The 18,669-nt window shown below is 36.9% G+C and overlaps 1 protein-coding gene across 1 annotated transcript in view; it reads left to right on the forward strand.

Moving 5' to 3' along the window:
* Swap70 (switching B cell complex subunit SWAP70) overlaps window positions 1-18,669 on the forward strand; it is a 70,597-nt gene that overhangs the window by 41,835 nt on the left and 10,093 nt on the right. Inside the window, exons 4-8 of the mRNA XM_076846867.1 lie at window positions 6,240-6,467; window positions 8,955-9,101; window positions 10,705-10,813; window positions 12,658-12,839; window positions 17,669-17,776. Coding sequence (XP_076702982.1) covers window positions 6,240-6,467; window positions 8,955-9,101; window positions 10,705-10,813; window positions 12,658-12,839; window positions 17,669-17,776 — 774 coding nt within the window. The remainder of the gene's footprint in view (window positions 1-6,239; window positions 6,468-8,954; window positions 9,102-10,704; window positions 10,814-12,657; window positions 12,840-17,668; window positions 17,777-18,669) is intronic.

The following is an 18,669-nucleotide window of genomic DNA, read 5'->3' on the forward strand; positions in this document are numbered from 1 at the left end:
TATGGTGACCTTGTCCTGATTTCAGAATTAGAAATTAGTAAGGAGGGAAGTGCTAGGGGGTGATACTGGCCAAATTATATTGTTATATTGTGTGTATGTACAAATATGTAACAACAAGTCCCCTCATTGTGTGTAATTATAATGCTCTAATAAAAAATGTGGAAAGAGGGAAAAAAAAGAAATTAGTGAGAAAGGAGACAATTGTATTCCTTGATGTAACAGTACTTGCTTGATGTAGGAGACTTGTCATGGGCTTTAAATTATCACTGAGCCACATCTGTGAAGGGAACCAGACAACATCAGCCTCCTGACTACTCTAAGAAACTTAAAAAAACTTGTGCTGCAGGTGGCCTGAAGAATAGGACCCATATGGGCCTCAATGTGTGTCATGACTATCCTTTCTGCAGCCCAAAGCCCAGCCCAGACTTTTCAGAGGACTTACCTTTATTGAAGGCTGAAATGAATGTCTTGGTGTCTCTCTGAATAAAAGTTCATCTCATTTGAAAAAAGAACATCTTCTCATTGATTCAATAGAATAGTTAGGCAGCGTACCTTGTCATGTTTTTGTTTGTACTTTTTTGGCTTTTAACTGCCTCAGCATTTCTTCTCCCCAGAAGTAGAATTAGAATTAGCATTGTAGATTATTCCTCTGTGGACAGGCATGCTTATGCAGGGAAAGAAGGGTCATTGGAACAGATGAATAGGGAACTGCTTTGGCTGTTGAACCAGGCTTCTGAGGTTTAACGCGTGGACTTGTACTTACTGAGCTCTTAGTGTATCTATCACCTTTGGCTAGGCATAGCAAACCCAAGGTTGCACTACATCATGGAAAACACATCACATTAGGTTTTGCTTCCTTTCTAAATGATGTAATAGCATTATAAAAACTGTATTTGAACCTTGTTTTAGACTTACAGATTTTAATAAAGTGTGAAAACATATATTTAAAAACAAATTTCAAAATGTTTTACATCTGGGTTTAACTTGTAATCTTTTCAACGGTTTTTAGGCCTTATAAAATAATCTTGCTTCCAGTAATGTATCTACTGTCTGCGCCACTCCCCACTCCCCCTCAGTACTGTGGATCCAACCCAGAGCATTACACATACTAAGTAAGCACTCCACCACCAAGTATGCCCCCAGTGCGAGTATTTTTTTATTTTTTTGGTACCCAGGGATTGAACCCAGGAGCACTCAACTACTGAACCACATCCCCCAGCCCTTTTTATATTTTATTTAGAGACAGGATCTTGCTGAATTGCTAAGTGCTTTGCTGAGTTGCTGAGGTGGGTTTTGAACTTGTGATCCTCCTGCCTCAGCCTCCCGATTTGTTTGGATTATAGGCGTGTGCCACCGTGCCTGGCTCAGTGTGAGTGAGTTTTTTTTTTTTTTAATAAGTTCTTTTTTGTTTCTAATTTTTTTTTTTAAGTTTAGGTGGACACAATACCTTTATTTTATTTTTATGTGGCGCTGAGGATCAAACCCACTGCCTCATGCATGCCAGGTGAGCACTCTACCTCTGAGCCACAACCCCAGCAGTGTGAGTGTTTTGTTGTTTTTTTAATTAAGGAAGGATTTTTTTTTAATACCTTTATTCTATTTATTCATTTGTATGTGGTGCTGAGGATCAAACCCAGGGCCTCACATGTGCTAGGCAAGGACTCTACCACTGAGCTCTATCGCCCCAGCCCCAGTGTGAGTGTTTTTAAGGAAGATTTTTCTCCTTCTACTTTAGTTAATACTGTAGGGACATTTGTATGAATAATGTTGAGTGATAGTAAATTTGCATTTGATTCAGTTAATGGAAAACTAACAGAAAGTAGTGTCAAGAATGTTAAATCAATATTTAAACAACTTAAAGCAGAGTTAAGATGAGTCACATAGATGTCAGAAAGTAGTATCCTCATTTGAGTTGGTTCCTTAATTTTCCTCAGATGATATTCCTGGAAGTGTGATCTGTATAGTTTTTACTTAGTATTCATTTCCCACAGCACTAAGAATAAAACAGGATGTGTCTCTTGTGGACTTATTTGGAAGAATTGCCTTGATGCAATGGAAGGTCAAAATTGAAATAGTTTTAAGAAGCTCTAAGTGAAATAAAACCTGAATTGTTTTAAGCCTATAAATGCCCCTTTTGATGATGACAAGGAAAGAACTTTTAACAGAATAAAATTTTGAGCTGAACGCTTAGAAAATCACACGCAGATTGAAAGTTTATTCTTTGTTATTTTTGGTGAAACTTGCTTGGAAGGAGGAAGTAAGCTGCTTCCTGAAATTGAATGAGCTCTCAGAATTGGTGCAGGCCACTGGAGACTAGCATGGCAGCATGTGATTTATTATTTAGTATAATTGAATAGTTTAGAATGGGAATGTTTGTCTTTCCTTGGTCCACTATAATGAAACAAAAGTTCCTCAAGTTATTTGGTTATGGTAAGTATGTGATTGTGTTGAAAGTCAACAGGAGTGCATCTAGATTAGTTGTCCTTTCAGAGTCACTAGGGTTGCTGAGCAGGTAGATTCTGGGTGCTGAGAGCCTCATTAGGCTTGGGAGGGTACCTTTGGAAAGTTTCAGGGTGAACCTGGGAAGATGCCTCTAGAGCTGATTGACTGTTAACAGGCAATTTCTGAGTTGCAGACATTATAAAAGATCTCTGATACTTCAGAGGAAACTGAAGCTTGGAATGTGAGAGACTTGTGCTCATTCATAGTGGTAGATGAAGCAATTTCCTGACTTTAACTCGTGGTCAGTGAGCTGCACCATCTTGTCACACCCACTCATCCATTATTCTGTGCACACACGTGGCATGCACATGTGCTTCTTTTGCCTGAACAGCCAAATTTCTAGTTGAGTCTGTACTCCCTGAACCCTGAGTTATATAATCTGGCAGCCTGGGCACTTTTTGCTGCCTTTAGTAAGCTTGAATTTTTATACATGTTAATTCCGCTAAGTTATTTCACCTTGAGCAATTGTGTATATTAGTGTCTTTTAACTCTTATTTTCTTTTTTGGCTCTTCAATCTCTTATTGACTATTATCTTTTTTGTTCCCTTCATCTTTTCTGTCCTTTTCTTTTTCTTACTATTCCTTCTCTCTGTACTGGGGATTGAACCCAGGGCCTCCAGATGCTGAGCAAACCTTCTGCTACTGAGCTGTATCTCCCGCTCCTCATCCCCCTTATTAACCATTTCCCTTTTCTCTCTTCCACTGTCTATCCCTGTTATTTCTACTTAAGAGCCAAGAAACTACTTAATATCTGATAGGCATAACAGTAGGCAATGTATCTCAGCAAGATACAGTGAGGGAAAGACCAAAAATGAACATTTGTTGAACACCCACTATGTGCTGTTTTAAGGTATAATTTTTCCTAAAGGAGTTTATATCTCATTGAATTTAATCAGAAGAACTCTTGATATTTTTGACCTTCTGATATTTTGTAAATGTATATTTCTTTGCACATATGTATTTCTTTCTTTTTCTATTAAAATATATTGTTTTATGAACAACATTATAACCAAGTTAATGGAGTGCAAAGGATAAGGAAAAAATTAAATCATAATTCTGTTTGTAGCAAATAAAATTTACTTTCTCTGTTTTTGACAAATATTCTACTCAGTGAAGAAGGGAAACAACATTGGAGTACCTACTATATGCCAGGCATTGTGAAAATTGCTCTGTATTTTTCTCCTTTTATCCCCATAGTAGTTCTATATGATTCATATTGTTATGCTCATTTCATAGTTGAAAAAATTGAGGCTTATCTTATTTTAGTTCAGCAGTTATTAGTTTAGACGTGCTGTGTTCTAGGTACTGTGCTGAAAACTAGGAATGCAAATCAGGCGAGTGGGACATCTTCCCTTCTACAAGGAATTCAAAAAATGATAGAAAAGCAAATGAGTGAAAACATTGCAGTACAATATGTTACGTACAGTGACCTAGAAGAGGATTGCTGGACCTGTATTAGGGTTGGTCAGAACAGGTTTGCTAGGACAGTGCTTTTCAAACTTTACTGTGCAGGTGTGGATGCCTGGGTTACTTGTTAAAATGCAGATTCTGATTTGGAATCTTTGGTGGGACCTGAGAATCTTCATTTTGAGCAGGCTTCTGAGTGATGCCAAAGCACAGACTTACTTTGAGCAGGAATATCCTGGAGGTGGATGTAGAACTCTAACAAAACTTTAACAAAGGTAGAAAAATGGAAAATATGTTCTAGACAGGAGACAAAGCATAGAAGCATAGAAGCAGCATGTTAAATGGGTACCCAAGTTAAAATCCATGCAGGTGTTGACACACTACTGCTTGCTGGCCAAACTCAGCTCATAGCCTATTTTTGTAAAGTCCCTGCATTTACTTTTTTTTGTATTTCTAAAGGGCTAAAAGTAAAATCAGAGAAGAACATGTGATAGAGATGGATAAATATTTATCACTCAGCCCTTTAAAGTTTGTAACTTGTGATCTGTGATAGAGGTGGTGAATTGGGACTTAAGGGAAGGCATGCTAGAGAAATTAGGCTGGAGGATGATTACCCAGGGATGGAAAGCATGGCCTTTATCTTTGAGATGATAGGGAGCCAAGGAAGATTTAGAGAGGAGAGTGACAGCCTCAAGTTTTTGTTTTAAAAAAATCCCTTTGGCAGAATATAGACTGAAAAGGGGCCACATTGGAGGCAGGGAAGACAAATAGGAGGCCCAAAGCAAGGCAAATGGTAGAAATATTTTTGACAAAGTTTTTCATTTTCTTTTGATTTCAACCCATAAGAAGAGAAACATTTTATTTATTTATTTTTAATATTTATTTTTTAGTTGTAGTTGGACATAATACCTTTATTTCACTTTTTTATTTTTATGTGGTGCTGAGAATCGAACCCAGGTCTCACACGTGCAAGGTGATCGCTCTACCGCTAAGCCACAACCCCAGCCCAAGAGAAACATTTTATATTATAAATAAATAAATAGAATAAAACTTATTACAAAGCAGTATTTGTCTTAATTGTGGTTGAACACAAGTATTTTTCATTTTATCCCAAAAATTGCTGGTTATTGCCCACTCATTGAATTGATTTCATAGTGGACCATAACCCACAGTTTGAAAACACTGATCTAGGAAAGTAATATCAGCAAGATCTGTCACTAATTTGATGTAAAGGGTGAGGAACAAGAATCCTGCTATGGATAAACATGTGAATGCTGTTGCTCCCAATTGAAATCAAGAATAAAGGGGAAACAATTTGAAAAGAGGTGATTTATTCCTTTTTGAATATGCTGAGTTTGAGAGCTCTGTAGGATTCCCAGGTTTTCCAGAAGATAAGAGATACCAAAGTCTCATTTAGTATTACTGCCTCATTGTTTTGTTTAGCTGCTATTATTTCAATAGTAGTATTTTCTACATATAGGTGTGATTTAGGATTTAGCAAGCTGCTTTGGCTCAGGCTGGTAATTCAGCCATTATTCCCAGTATTCTAATGGAAAGAGGAAGCGTGAATCAAATAACTGGTTTACACAGAAAATTTGTAAATTGGGAGTTAACTTTTGTATTCTACTTTGAAATGTTTAATTTAGCTCTTGTATGTTAGTTTAATAAGATTATTGTTCTGGGGCTGGGGTTGTGGCTCAGTGATAGAGTGCTTGCCTACCATGTGTGAGGAGCTGGGTTGATTCTCAGCACTGCACATAAATGAATGAGTAAAATAAAGTTCTATCAACATCTAAAAAAAAAAAGGTATTATGTCCAACTACAATTAATAATTAATAATTTTAAAGATTATTGTTCTGACATTGAAATAACCAACAGAGAGTAATCAGATCACAATAATAAATTTGTGTGTGGTTTTGTATTTGTAGTTTATTTTAGTTCTGTATATAAATACACTATTAGAGGGTCGCCAACTTTTTTGTGGGGGCTGAGTACCAGGGATTAAACTCAAGGGCATTCAATCACTGAGCCACAGCCCCAGCCCTATTTTGAATTTTATTCAGAGACAGGGTCTCACTGAGTTGCTTAATGCCTTGCTTTTGCTGAGGCTGGCTTTGAACTTGTGATCTTCCTGCCTCAGCCTCCTGGTTATCAACTTTTGATTCTTTTGCTTACTCTAGGCTAAGAAAGAACCATTGGCATTTTATCCATATCCCTTTCCCTGACAATAGTTTCTTTAAAGAAATATTCTTTTGGAACTCCAAATAATATTTTCTAAGTTGACCATTAGTAAGTAGGAAATAATTTAAATTTTTTTTTTTTTTACACAGATTGAATACCTGCTTAAGAAACTTACAGAAGCTATGGGAGGAGGCTGGCAACAAGAACAATTTGAACATTATAAAATCAATTTTGATGACAGTAAAGATGGCCTTTCTGCGTGGGAACTTATTGAGCTTATTGGAAATGGACAGTTTAGTAAAGGCATGGATCGGCAGACGATATCTATGGCAATTAATGAAGTGTTTAATGAGCTTATATTAGATGTGTTAAAACAGGTAAGGATCCTATAACTATGTATTTTTTCCTCATCTTTAGAATTTGACATGAATTTGAAATAAAGTAGTAATTTTTTTTTCTGTAAAGATGATATGAGTCACATACTCTTTTTTAAAAATTTTGTGGTGCTAAGGATTGAACCCAGGGCTGCTCTACTACTAAAGTACATCCCCAGCCTTTAAAAAAAAAAATTATTTTGAGGCAGGGTCTTGCAGTGTTGCCAGGCTAGCCTCAAACTTGTGATCCTCTTGCTGCAGTCTTCTGAGTAGCAGGGATTATAAGTATATATTATTGTGCCTGACCAGTTATACATTAAACTTTAGATTTAGAACAAGAATAATGCAAAAAAGCAATAAAAACACATTTAAAATAAATGAATAAATAAATAAATAAATGCTATAGATTCTTAAAGAAAAAAAAAAAGAATAATACTCTTATTTTTCTAGTTTTTTTTATTAGACTTTCATTTTTTTTCCCCCAGTGCTGGTGATCAAACTCCGTGCCCCCTGCATTCTATGTAAGCTCTGTTCTACTGAGTTACACTCCTAGCCCTAGGCTTTCATTTTAAAAGAATTACTGGTACAGTTTTGAAATATGGTTAAGAATTGAGATGCTACTATTTAAATAATTACGTTTCCCATATTATGTGCATATTCATACCCATTCATCTGGAAAGATATTCATAGCATATTGTTCAATGAAAAAGCAACAATCTGCAGAACACGGGGTACCTTGTGATCTCTTTCATGCAGCATGTGATATATGTGTGTGGAGTAGTCTGAAAGGATATTCACCAAAACATTCACAGTGATTGCCTCTGGAAATTGTGATTTTTTTTAAAAAAAATTTTTGGAATCATGTTTTCCTTTTTATTCCTTTTCTGTATTATTGGACTTTCTACATGATTTTATATTATTTTTAAAAATTAGAAAAATAGTCTTACTTTTAGAAAATGATACTTCCATATAACAGAGTTCATTTTTTCTTATTTTACTCTTTGTTTTCTCCAAACCTTGTCTAGTATCTGATATATACATGGGAAGCTTAATGCTTGATACATAGAATTTGTATATATTTTTAGTGGATCTTTCAAACTTACTACATTTTTATATGAAGCAATAACTGATTGTTTATTTACTTGTTTTGCTCCTTTACTTGTTCAGTAGGTGATATTGTTGTCTTTGCCCCCCCCCCCCATGGAGTGTGTCAGTAAACATCAATTAATGCTTAACTTGTAGGTTTTGGTACTACAAAGAGGTATGAGACATGGTCTCTAAAGACTTAAAGGCCCATTAAAATGACAGGATATAGGACTACTAATGAATTGTACTATGAGATATCTTTTGCTTAAATGTCCAAAGATTAAGAAACCGAATGAGTTATATGATTAGAATTTAGTATAATGATCAAATGTACTTTGCAGCCAAGTTAATATCATACATTTGATGGTATAGTCTATTGTAGCCTATCAGCATCTGTAGATTTAATATTAAAAATTTCATTGATTTTTTTTTTTTTGGTACAACTCTGAAAGACTTTAGTCTATAATAATATGTGATTTGTTAAAGTAAAAATTTGAATTATACACCTTTGGGGATAATATATGGAAAGGAAGTACAGAGCTTAGAGTGTGAGCTTAGAAGGTAGTATCCTAACTCCTGGTCCAGTTCTTTTCTGCTTATCCAGAGCAGAGTTCCTCTTCCTGTGTAGTGAGAGGTTAGGTGCAAAGAGAGGTTGCTACTAGAGGGTGAAATCCTCTAGTATTGATTGAAAGGATAGACTTGTCTCTGATACTCTGACATTTTCATTGATTGAAACTTTAATTTACGAAGAATTATTGCTAGAGGGTCTTTTTATTTTATTTTTTTTTAATGAAATAGGCATATAAAGTTCATTATACTATTCTATCACCCAACCCCAACAACACATGGATAATCCTACTCTATCTACTTTGTGCCTCTTCTGTGATTTTCTTGAAACAAATTTCAGACATTTCATTTTATCTGTAAATATTTCAATAGATATCTCAAGAGGCCTGGAATTTTAAAAACTCACAATGTTTTAACATCAAGAGTTCTAAATCTGATACCTGTATCACTTTGTGGGGGTTGTCTCTGAAATGTTTGAAATTGTATGCAAACTTTTATCTGCATGTTCTTGCATGAATTTGGGTGTAATGCTCCTCCTGGCCTTCATAGATTCTCAAAGGGCAAGAATCATTGACATTTATGTATTAGGATCATTGATCAGACAGTGGAGTAGAGAGTCTGCTAAGAAAGAAATATCAGCTTTTACACATAAAAAAACAAGCATTGGGCTGGGGATATAGCTCAGTTGGTAGAGTGCTTGCCTCCCATGCACAAGGCCCTGTTTGTTTTTGTGGTGCTGGGTTCAATCCCCAGCACCACAAAAACAAACTACCACCACTAACAAAACCAAAAAACCCCACAAGCATTAGCATTCACATCAGATTTAATCTTTCCTAGGGTTATATGATGAAAAAAGGCCATAGACGGAAAAACTGGACTGAACGCTGGTTTGTACTAAAACCCAACATAATTTCTTATTATGTAAGTGAGGATCTGAAAGATAAGAAAGGAGACATTCTCTTGGATGAAAACTGCTGTGTAGAGGTAAGTCTACTGTTACTTCTTTGCAGGATTACCTGGTGCTGCCCCCTGCTGTCAAAGGAGTTTCCTCTCCGTCCCCCTTTTAGTCCCTAGAGCCTGAAATAATCATAAATTCACAATTCCAAAATAATATAGGCATACAGTCACCATAGTTTCTGAATCAAAAATTAAAGATAGCTGACAAGATTTTTCTGATATGAATGTTTGTACAAAGTATATAGAGATTCAACCTTTGTACATTTAAGGAATCATTTATTAAATAAAATGAAGTTATAAAAAAGAAAAGAAAACAGCAAGGCAGTGTTTGAAATCATGAATATACTGAAAGATCTGGGGACATTTTGAATATATTAAGTAAAACAAGATTAAGCATTGTATTTGAAAAATTTGACTTTCAGGACACTTCATTCACAGCTACTAAATTCTGTTAAGAAGTGAAATCCTAGCTGGGTACGGTGGCACACACCTATAATTCCAGTGACTCAGGAGCCTGAGGAGCATGAGTTCAAAGCCAGTCTCAGTAACTTAGAGAGGCTCTAAGCAACTTAGTGAGACCCTGTCTTTAAATTTTAAAATGTCAAAAAAGGGCTAGGGATGCGACTCAGTGATTAAGTGCCCCTGGGTTCTATTCCTGGTACCCACCCTCCCCAAAGGTGAAATTCACAAGAACATAAATTTTGAGTTTTTAACTTGTATTATGTTTATATTTGTTGAAGAACATGTAGAATAACTGAGCTCTCACTCATAGAGCATTTTGGTGAAAGAAATGGTACAGATATATTATACCATTATACTTACCATATAGGACTGCAGTGCCCACAAAGGAGGCTGTTTAGATTTAACTGAAGAGAGATCACAAGATTGCTGTAGTCTTTGTCATTCTACTCATAAGAATATAGGGAAGAAACCACAGATTGCCAGCAACAACATCCTGGGTGCTAAGAGAGGAAATCACAGTAGATGGAGGTAGGATAGGACTCATCCTGACATGGAAGCCTTTTATGTCATAGCAATCAGTACTTCTTATAATGATCCCATGTGTGTACCTTATAGGGTTCCTACAGGGTGGAATATGCTTGGGTGCAGGAGTTGCTATGCTTCTAAATAAAGCATGGCAACCCCACATCCCCATCAGATGTTTGTATTTCTCCAGGCAGACGTGGTATACTAGTTAGGGTTATTGTTACCATAAGAATTGCAATCTAGGGGAATAGCATTAGTAAATCAGTAATTTGCATTTGTAGGTGTTTTCCACAGACATTGAGCTTCAGTCAGATTTGTGTAAATAAGTTTTAAATACTTTTTTTTATATTTTTATTTTTTAGAAGTAGTTGGACACAATACCTTTATTTTGTTTATTTGTATGTGGTGCTGACAAGCGCTCTATCACTGAGCCACAATCCCAGCCCTTAAATACTTAATAACATTTTAGGGCTAGGGTTGAGGCTCAGTTGTAGAGTGCTTGCCTGGCATGCTTGAGGCGCTACTGGGTTTCATCCTGAGTACCACATAAAAATAAAACAAAGGTATTGTGTCCACCTACAACTAAAATTATATATTAAAAAAAAGTAAAATTTTAAAGAACTTATAACACTTTCTGTTTTAGTCTCTGCCTGACAAAGATGGAAAGAAATGCCTCTTTCTAATAAAATGTTTTGATAAGACCTTTGAAATCAGTGCTTCAGATAAGAAAAAGAAACAAGAGTGGATTCAGGGTAAGGCAATTTTTATTATATGCCATGATAAAGATGATTAAGAAATATTTTTTAATCTTATGAAAGATGCTAAAATATTGTTTCCTTATTGTTTATAGTTATATCTACTTGTGACATAGTAACCAAAAGGAAAACAACTTAAGATGAATTCTCAATTTTTCATTAATTAATTTGCATAATGAACTTGGGAGGAAATTGTAAATAGGAAATTTGAGGTTTTATTTACTGCTTAAAGCCCATGGAGTTTCCCCTTTTAGGACTATGAAGAATGTTAAAATGACTGTCTTGTTGTGTTTTTGGTCATATGTAAAACAAAAGTGGAATTAATGCAGTAGTTTTTAAATACTTCAAGTGATTTTCAAGTCAATTATTAATTTCCAAAAGAATAATAATCTTAAGAACATAAACTTTGGAATTAATTCAAATTAGTAAAGAATTATATGTGAGATTTTATTTTAAACTGAAAGGGGATTCCAAATAGTCTTGAACATAAATTACACTGCATTGGAATCTTGAGTCTACTTTCCTGGATCACGTAACTTGAATGATTAATTCTGTAGCTGCTTTCTTCTTCTTTGGAATGGAGAAAATAATAGTGCCTACTTCTCAGAGTTGTTGTGAGGATTAGAAGTTAGATGACAGATATACTTTGCACATTTTCAAAATGACATTCTTACAGAAGTTTTTGTGATAGATTGCAAACAATCCTATTGTCTATTAATTGGGAAATGGTTGAACAAATTATGATAGCATTACATAGTGGAGCACTTTTGCAGTACTCATTGTTTAGTACTTCATGTACACTTTTGCATGTGTAGTACTGGGAATTGAGCTGAGGGCCTTGAATGTGCCAGGCAAGTGCTCCACTTGTATGCTCCACTATTATGGATATTTGAGATAACTTATACAGATAAGTAAAGTGAAAACACTGAGGCTCAAAGGGCATGTTGTGTCACCATTTGTGTCAAAAGAAAGTAGGAGAGTATATACATGTTCATTTGCTTAAAATACCTCAGGAAAAATACATAAGAAACTGTTAGCATTTGTTGCTAATCAGGCAGGAAACCCAGTACCTGGGGCATAGGAGTAAGTGGAAGACTTCCAAAATGTCTTTTAATGCTTTTTGATTTTGAGCAATGTATATTAGTAAAGAAATAAAATTTAATTAAAAATTCCAGGAAAGAAATCAGGTTTATATGAAAATTAGATAATTTATGTAAAAGAAATGCATATTGAATATATATGCATCTTCCATGATATCCTTTACATTCATTATATAATTTTTTTTCCTGTGCTGGGTATCGCACTTACGACTCATGCATGCTAAGCAAGCCCTCTACCACTGAGCCACTTCCCCACTCCTAAATTTTCAATAAATGTCAGCTAATGTAATGTGATCTGTTATCTCAGGGAGATGGTTGTATAAGGCACAGATGAGGGACAGACTAAATACAGCTGGCTGCAGATCCTGACATCAGGAACTTTGACTCCCTGCCCTTACTGTGCCTTATTCTTATTTAACTTTTAGAGAAGTAGAGAGAAGGGAGTTGAAAGTGTTGTTAGAAGTTCTTAAAATATGTGCAGTACAGGTGTATCATCATGCATTTTTGGAGTTAGAAGAGACTTAAAAGATCATCTCTTATTTTATGATCTCATTTTGGAGATGAGGAAGCCCATGCTTCGAGAGACTGGATGTTTGCTCATGGTCATAACATGGCTTACTGGCAAAATCAGAATCCACGCTGGGTCTTCTGTCTTCTGGTTTTCTTCCTGCTGTGTCACTTGTATGGTAGACATGTAAAGAATAAAGTGTATTTCCCATTTTTCTCCATTACCTTTTGCAGCCATTCATTCTACTATCCACTTGTTGAAGCTGGGCAGCCCTCCACCACACAAAGAAGCCCGTCAGCGTCGGAAAGAAATGCGAAAGAAGCTATTGGCTGAGCAAGAGGAGCTGGAGCGGCAGATGAAGGAGCTCCAGGCCGCCAATGAAAGCAAGCAGGAGGAGCTGGAGACTGTGAGGAAGGTGTGTGTGGGCTCAGGGCTGGAGGAGCACTCTTCATTTCAATGCGAAGCCACAGCCACCTTACTTACTTTGGTTCCACCAACAGTAGGCTAATACAATTTTCAGGAGAGGTTTGGTGAACTGTGTTCTCAAGTGTATCCAGATCACTTGTGAGGCTCTCTGGTTTTCCCAGCCTTAATAGCATGAAGGTCTCAGGTCAGCAAAAACATCTCATTGACAAAGAAGATATATTTATTAAAAAGATGAGTACATTTTAATTTTGTCAAAGATGGGAAATTTCATCCTTTTGGGAACATGAAGGCTATTTTGAGGTGACCACTGCAGGACCCCTCCCCCCAGCTCCCGTGCACATTTATGAGTGTCTCCAAAGTGTCTTAATGTAGATTGAGGTTTTTATACTATTTGATGTCAGAGTTATAGTCTAGTCAGTCAGCTTTTCCTTCCATCAAGTCTAGTTGTCAAGTACTATAGAGTGTATGGGATAGTTGGCACTCACAGGGTGACATTGTTCCCTGATAGGAGTGGCAGGGAGTCCCCCTTGTGTGGGCATGGTCTTTATTTGGGACGTTTCAGGACTGAGCCTGTTTAACCATAAGCTTACAGACCCCCCCCCTCCACCTGCCTGCAATACCTTTACACTAGATATAGGGGTGACTCGTGGTTTGAGGCCTCACATTCCTCATGGGCTTCTCATGGGAAATGCCACACTGTACACTGAACCAAGTAGACCCATAAGTATTTTCTAAAAATACATTTATTATCTTAGGTACTATGTGATCATACATCTTAGAAACAGCCATTACTAGGCAGCCCAGATACTTTACAAAAGCAGCTTCCTTGATTGCTCTTCTCCCCAAATCACTCTTACATCTTGCCTCTTTCTGCTACAAAACATTTCCGTATCAAGTTCATTGAGAGGCTAGGCTGAGTACCTGCAATATAGACCCACTCTTTCCTCCCTTCTGTGCACACATGTTATGAGGGTAGAGGTGAGGTGGAAAGCTGGGGTGATTCCCTTGTACTTTGTTAAATTTATGAAATAGGCCATACCTGAAGAGGAAAGCATAAAATATGTATTGTAAGTTATCATACAATTAATACCAATGAAACTACTACCAAGGTTAAGACAGAATATGGCCAGTATTTTTTATTATTTTTAGATTTAAGTGACAGAAGAGTATATTTTGACATATTATACATACATGGAGTATAATTTATTCTCATTAGGATTTGCCAATATTTTGAAGCTTCCCTCCCTTTTTTAATTTTTAAAAATTTACAAACAGTTAAAATTAACAGTTTGTATATTGTTTTTTTGATTTTTTAACATATGCTTGGATTCTTGTAACAGCCATGGATAGACTATAGAACAATTAATACCCCCAGAGAATTCCCTTGTGCTTCTCTTTTGTATTTAGACCTTGCCTTCACCTTTAAATCCTGAAAATCACTTATCTGTTTCTAAAAAAAGTACATACTAACCTCAATGTTCTGCATTTAGTTTCACTGAATGTATTTTTGAGATCTCTCTAAATCAGTGTTAGGAGAGCTTCCTTATTCTTCTTTATGACAGCCTGACATTCTGTCATATAGCTGTTTAATATTCCATTGCATGGCTGTGTCATTACTTATTTAATTGATTCCCCCATTGAGGAACATTTGAGTTGTTTTTACTCTTTTAATAGACAGTGCTGTAGGGCATTATCTTGAACCTGTGCCATTTTGTATATGTTCATACATGTTCTGGTATCTCTGTAAAATAATTCTCAGAAGTAGAATTTCTGGGCCAGAAGTGTGAAATCCAGGCTGAGGGAACAGCTGCTGCTGTTACTCCACAGGGTGAAAGGTATTCTAGGGCTTGGCAGTTAAGGGCTCCTGCCTAGAGATGTCCCATATCACTCCTATTTACAATATTTTAATCAGAACTAGTCACATATTTCTAATGAGAAGTCCGCTGTCAGGTTTACTGGGGTTCCTTGTGTGTGGGGAATAATTTTTCTTCTGCTGCTTTCAAGATTTTCTTTTCTGTCGTTGTCTTATAACAGTTTATTGTGATGTTTGTGGCTGTGGATCTCTTTGTATTTATCCTATTGAGTTTGGTGAACTTCTCAGGTTTGTAGGCTAATGTTGTCCCATCAAATTTGAGAAAGTTTTAGTTATTTCTTCAAATTTTTTTTTTCTTGGGCTGGGATTGTGGCTCAGCGGTAGAGTGCTCGCCTTGCATGTGTGAGACCCTGGGTTCGATCCTCAGCACCATATAAAAAAAATAAATAAGTGAAATAAAGGTATTGTGTCCAACTACAACTAAAAATAAATAATTAAAATTTTTTTTTTCTACTTCTTTCTCCTCTTTCTGCTATTTTTACTATACAGATGTTGGTGTTCATGATGATGCCCCACAATTTCTCTAAGACTCTGTTCAGTTTTCTTTATTTTTTTCTGTTCTAATTGTATAATTTATATAGATTAATTTTTCAGGGAGTCTTCTTGTAGCCCAAATATACTATTGAGTTTCTAGTGAATTTTTCATTTCAGTTATTGTACTTTTCAATTCCACAATCTCTTTTTGGTTCTTTTTATAATTTCTTTCTCCTTATTGATATTGTCTGTGGGATGGGATATCATCATTCCTTCCATTACTCCTTTAAGCATAGTTTCCTTTATTTCTTTGAACATATTTATAACTGCTTTGAAGTCTTCTGGCAGATATTCATCCAGGCCTCTTCAAAGGCAGTTTCTAGTTCCTGTTTTCTTTTTCTTTTTGTTGTTGTTATTGTTTTTTCCCATGTATGGGTTACAGTTTCCTGTTTCTTTTTCATGTCTTATAATTTTTTATAAAAAACTGGACACTTTATAAAACCATAGCAACTCTGGATTTTGATTCTAACACTCTCTGTCTTAGGGCTCATTTATTTGTTTAGTGACTTGGCTGGACTGTTTCCTGGGCTGTTTTCTGACAGTGTGTGGCCTCTGTGCTTCTCAGAGGCAAGCCTTGGACATGCACATAGTCACCTTGAGATGACCCCGATTTTAGCAGGGCTCTCTTTAGATGTTTCTTTTTCTTCTCTCTCTGTTAAACTATCCACCTCTTTTGGTATCACACCAAACTGTTAGGTCTCAGTATTTCTGGTTGACTGTTCTATGTTTTTCACAATACCTTAGAACCTAAATTGTCCCTTGGTCTGAATATCATTTAAATTCAGGTCTATATGTAGTCAAGACTAGTCCTTAAGATTTGTTCTTGCCATGTGAGACAGCCTAAGCTGTCTCTTCCCCTGGTTTTCTCTGTCAGGCTTTTGACTGGTCTGTAGTTTAGTTTGTTGCTCTCATGGAGCCACCAGCCTCCTCCTAATTCCTTACCACCAAACTCTCCGTTGTTATCAAGTGTCCTTAGGCTTATTCTTCTTCACAATTTCAAATAAAGTCACTTCCAAACCTGTCTTTCTCCCTCTACAAAACTTCTGTGCAGCATTCTGGAATTTGTGGAGATAACAGTATACTCTGCTTGGAATAGCATTCCTGCTTTATGAGCCTGTCAATTGATGGGGAAAGGTGGCCTTTGGTCTTTGTTGCTTGCCTCTCTCTTTGTGAAGCTTCTGCCCCATAAATGAGTTGGGACAAGGGTAATCAGGTCTAGTCCTCTCAACCTGCCCACCCTGTGAGTGGGGACTGAGGGAAAGAGAGCTCCAGATCTCTCAGCCATGCTTTCCTGGAATAGAGTTTCTGCAGCATAGAGCTGGGGAAGGTGAGGAATACTGGCTTCTATCCCTCCTAGGGAGTTGGTGCAGCCCTGGGCTGTGAATTGAGAGGAGAGGAGCCTTCAGTCTTAGTTTCGTCTGCCAGAAGTGGATCGGGCAGATGGAATGTGTTGTGAACCAAAAGCTATAGACTCACTGTTCTTAGCTGAGATTTTGTTTTTTGTTTTGTGGTTCTGGGGATCAAGCCCAGGGCCTTGTGCATGCTGGTAAGTGCTCTACCACTGAGCTGCATTCTCAGCCCTTAGTAGATTTTCTTAGATAAATGTTCTCCATTTCTTTATGTGTTTAGGATAATTTCCAGAGACTTTAAGTGGTTGTTTCCCCATTTTTTTAATAAGTAATTTTTATCATCTATTGTTCCACTGGGGAAATGATCCATGGAGCTCCTCAGGCCCCTCTTCTGGCAGTTGAGCTCTGGTAAAAGTTTTAAGGAATAATGTGCAAGATAATGAACTGCAAGATTAGGGGCTTGCCTCACTCATGTGAGGCACTGGGTTCGATCCTCAGCACCACATAAAAATAAATAAAATAAATAAAGATTAAAAAAAAAAGAACTGCAAGATTAGATCTCAAACCTGGTGAAAAGAATTGTGAATGAAAATAATTCAATGGCTATACTACAACTTCCTCTGCAAAATATTATTCAGACATACCAGTGTTCATTCATGTCATTTATCAAATTTGTTTTGCATGTTAAAATTTGTTGCAAATTGCTGGGATGGAATTCCAATGGGTCTAACAGTTTTTATTCTTTTTTTTTTTGGTACGGAAGATTGAACCCATGGGCACTCAAACCACTGAGCCACATCTGCAGCCCTTTTTTGTATTTTATTTTGAGACAGAGTCTTACTGAGTTGCTTAATGCCTTGCTAAATTGCTGAGGCTGGTTTTGAACTCTAGATCCTCCTGCCTCAACCTCCCTAGCTGCTGGGGTTAGAGGCATGTGCCACCGACCCTGGCTTTATTCTATTTTTATTGAATGTTTGGCTTTACTCATAAGCTTGGCTTTTTCTCTCAAATGTTCTACTGTAACAAATCTGCTTTTCTGGGGATGGGTTTTTAATTGGGTAGAAACTGGAGGAAGCAGCATCTCGGGCAGCAGAAGAGGAAAAGAAACGCCTGCAAACTCAAGTGGAGCTACAAGCCAGGTTCAGCACAGAGCTGGAGCGTGAGAAGCTGGTGAGGATCCCATGGCTAGGGAGAGCTATGGCCTGAGTTCACTGGGCCAGCCTGATGAGGGGAATGGGAGGCTGGAGAAAGGCTGTCTTCTACTACTGACATGCAATGATTACTGGGGAAATTATGTGTTCGTTCATTCGTTAGTCCTTTACTGAGCACCTCCTGTGTTCCAAGCACTGTGCCAAAGATATAAAGGTGAAAGATATGAATATTGTTTTAAAGACCTGCTAAGCAGATATTTATGGGATGGAATATTGAATGCTTGTGACTGTATGTCCTGATTTTTTGCCTGGGACTATCTTTGTCCTCTTGGTAAAATTATTATTAATATCTATTTTCATTCTCAGAAGTTATTTGGAAAGTAAATAGCTTTGAAAAAGTGAGCATAGATTCCATCACATTTCTCCTCTATAATGAACTATGAGGAGGGATCTTAAGTTGCAAGAACATCTGCATTTTGGTTTGCTACTCCTGGCACCTCTGATTCATCCTAGAGGCCCCAAAAGTCCTACTGGCTCCAGGACATCATCAGCTGGTTAATAGGTCTTATTCTGTTGAGCCATGCTATGTGGGAAAGTGCCGAGCCCTATGCCTTTATGTGCTCATGACATTTCCTGTCGTCATTTAAAGCGCTTGTTTGTGTTGTGAGAGGAAGGCACAGGGGGCAGACGTGTAGTTGGGAGGTAATCATGCACTCACAGTGTGGAGGCCTAACCTTTCTTCCTTTCTGTTCCTTCTCACTGAGTTGTAGTTTTCTCTTAAATGTAGTGGTTATCATATGGTCTTTCCTGGCTCTTTTCACTAGCTATTGCTACTGAAAATATTTTATAAGCTGAAAAAACATCTGCTAACATTTATGATATTATATTTAGGATAATCTTTAAGGCAGAGAT

Source organism: Callospermophilus lateralis, chromosome 2 (genome assembly GCF_048772815.1).
Source record: "Callospermophilus lateralis isolate mCalLat2 chromosome 2, mCalLat2.hap1, whole genome shotgun sequence".
Taxonomy (NCBI): Eukaryota; Metazoa; Chordata; class Mammalia; order Rodentia; family Sciuridae; genus Callospermophilus; species Callospermophilus lateralis.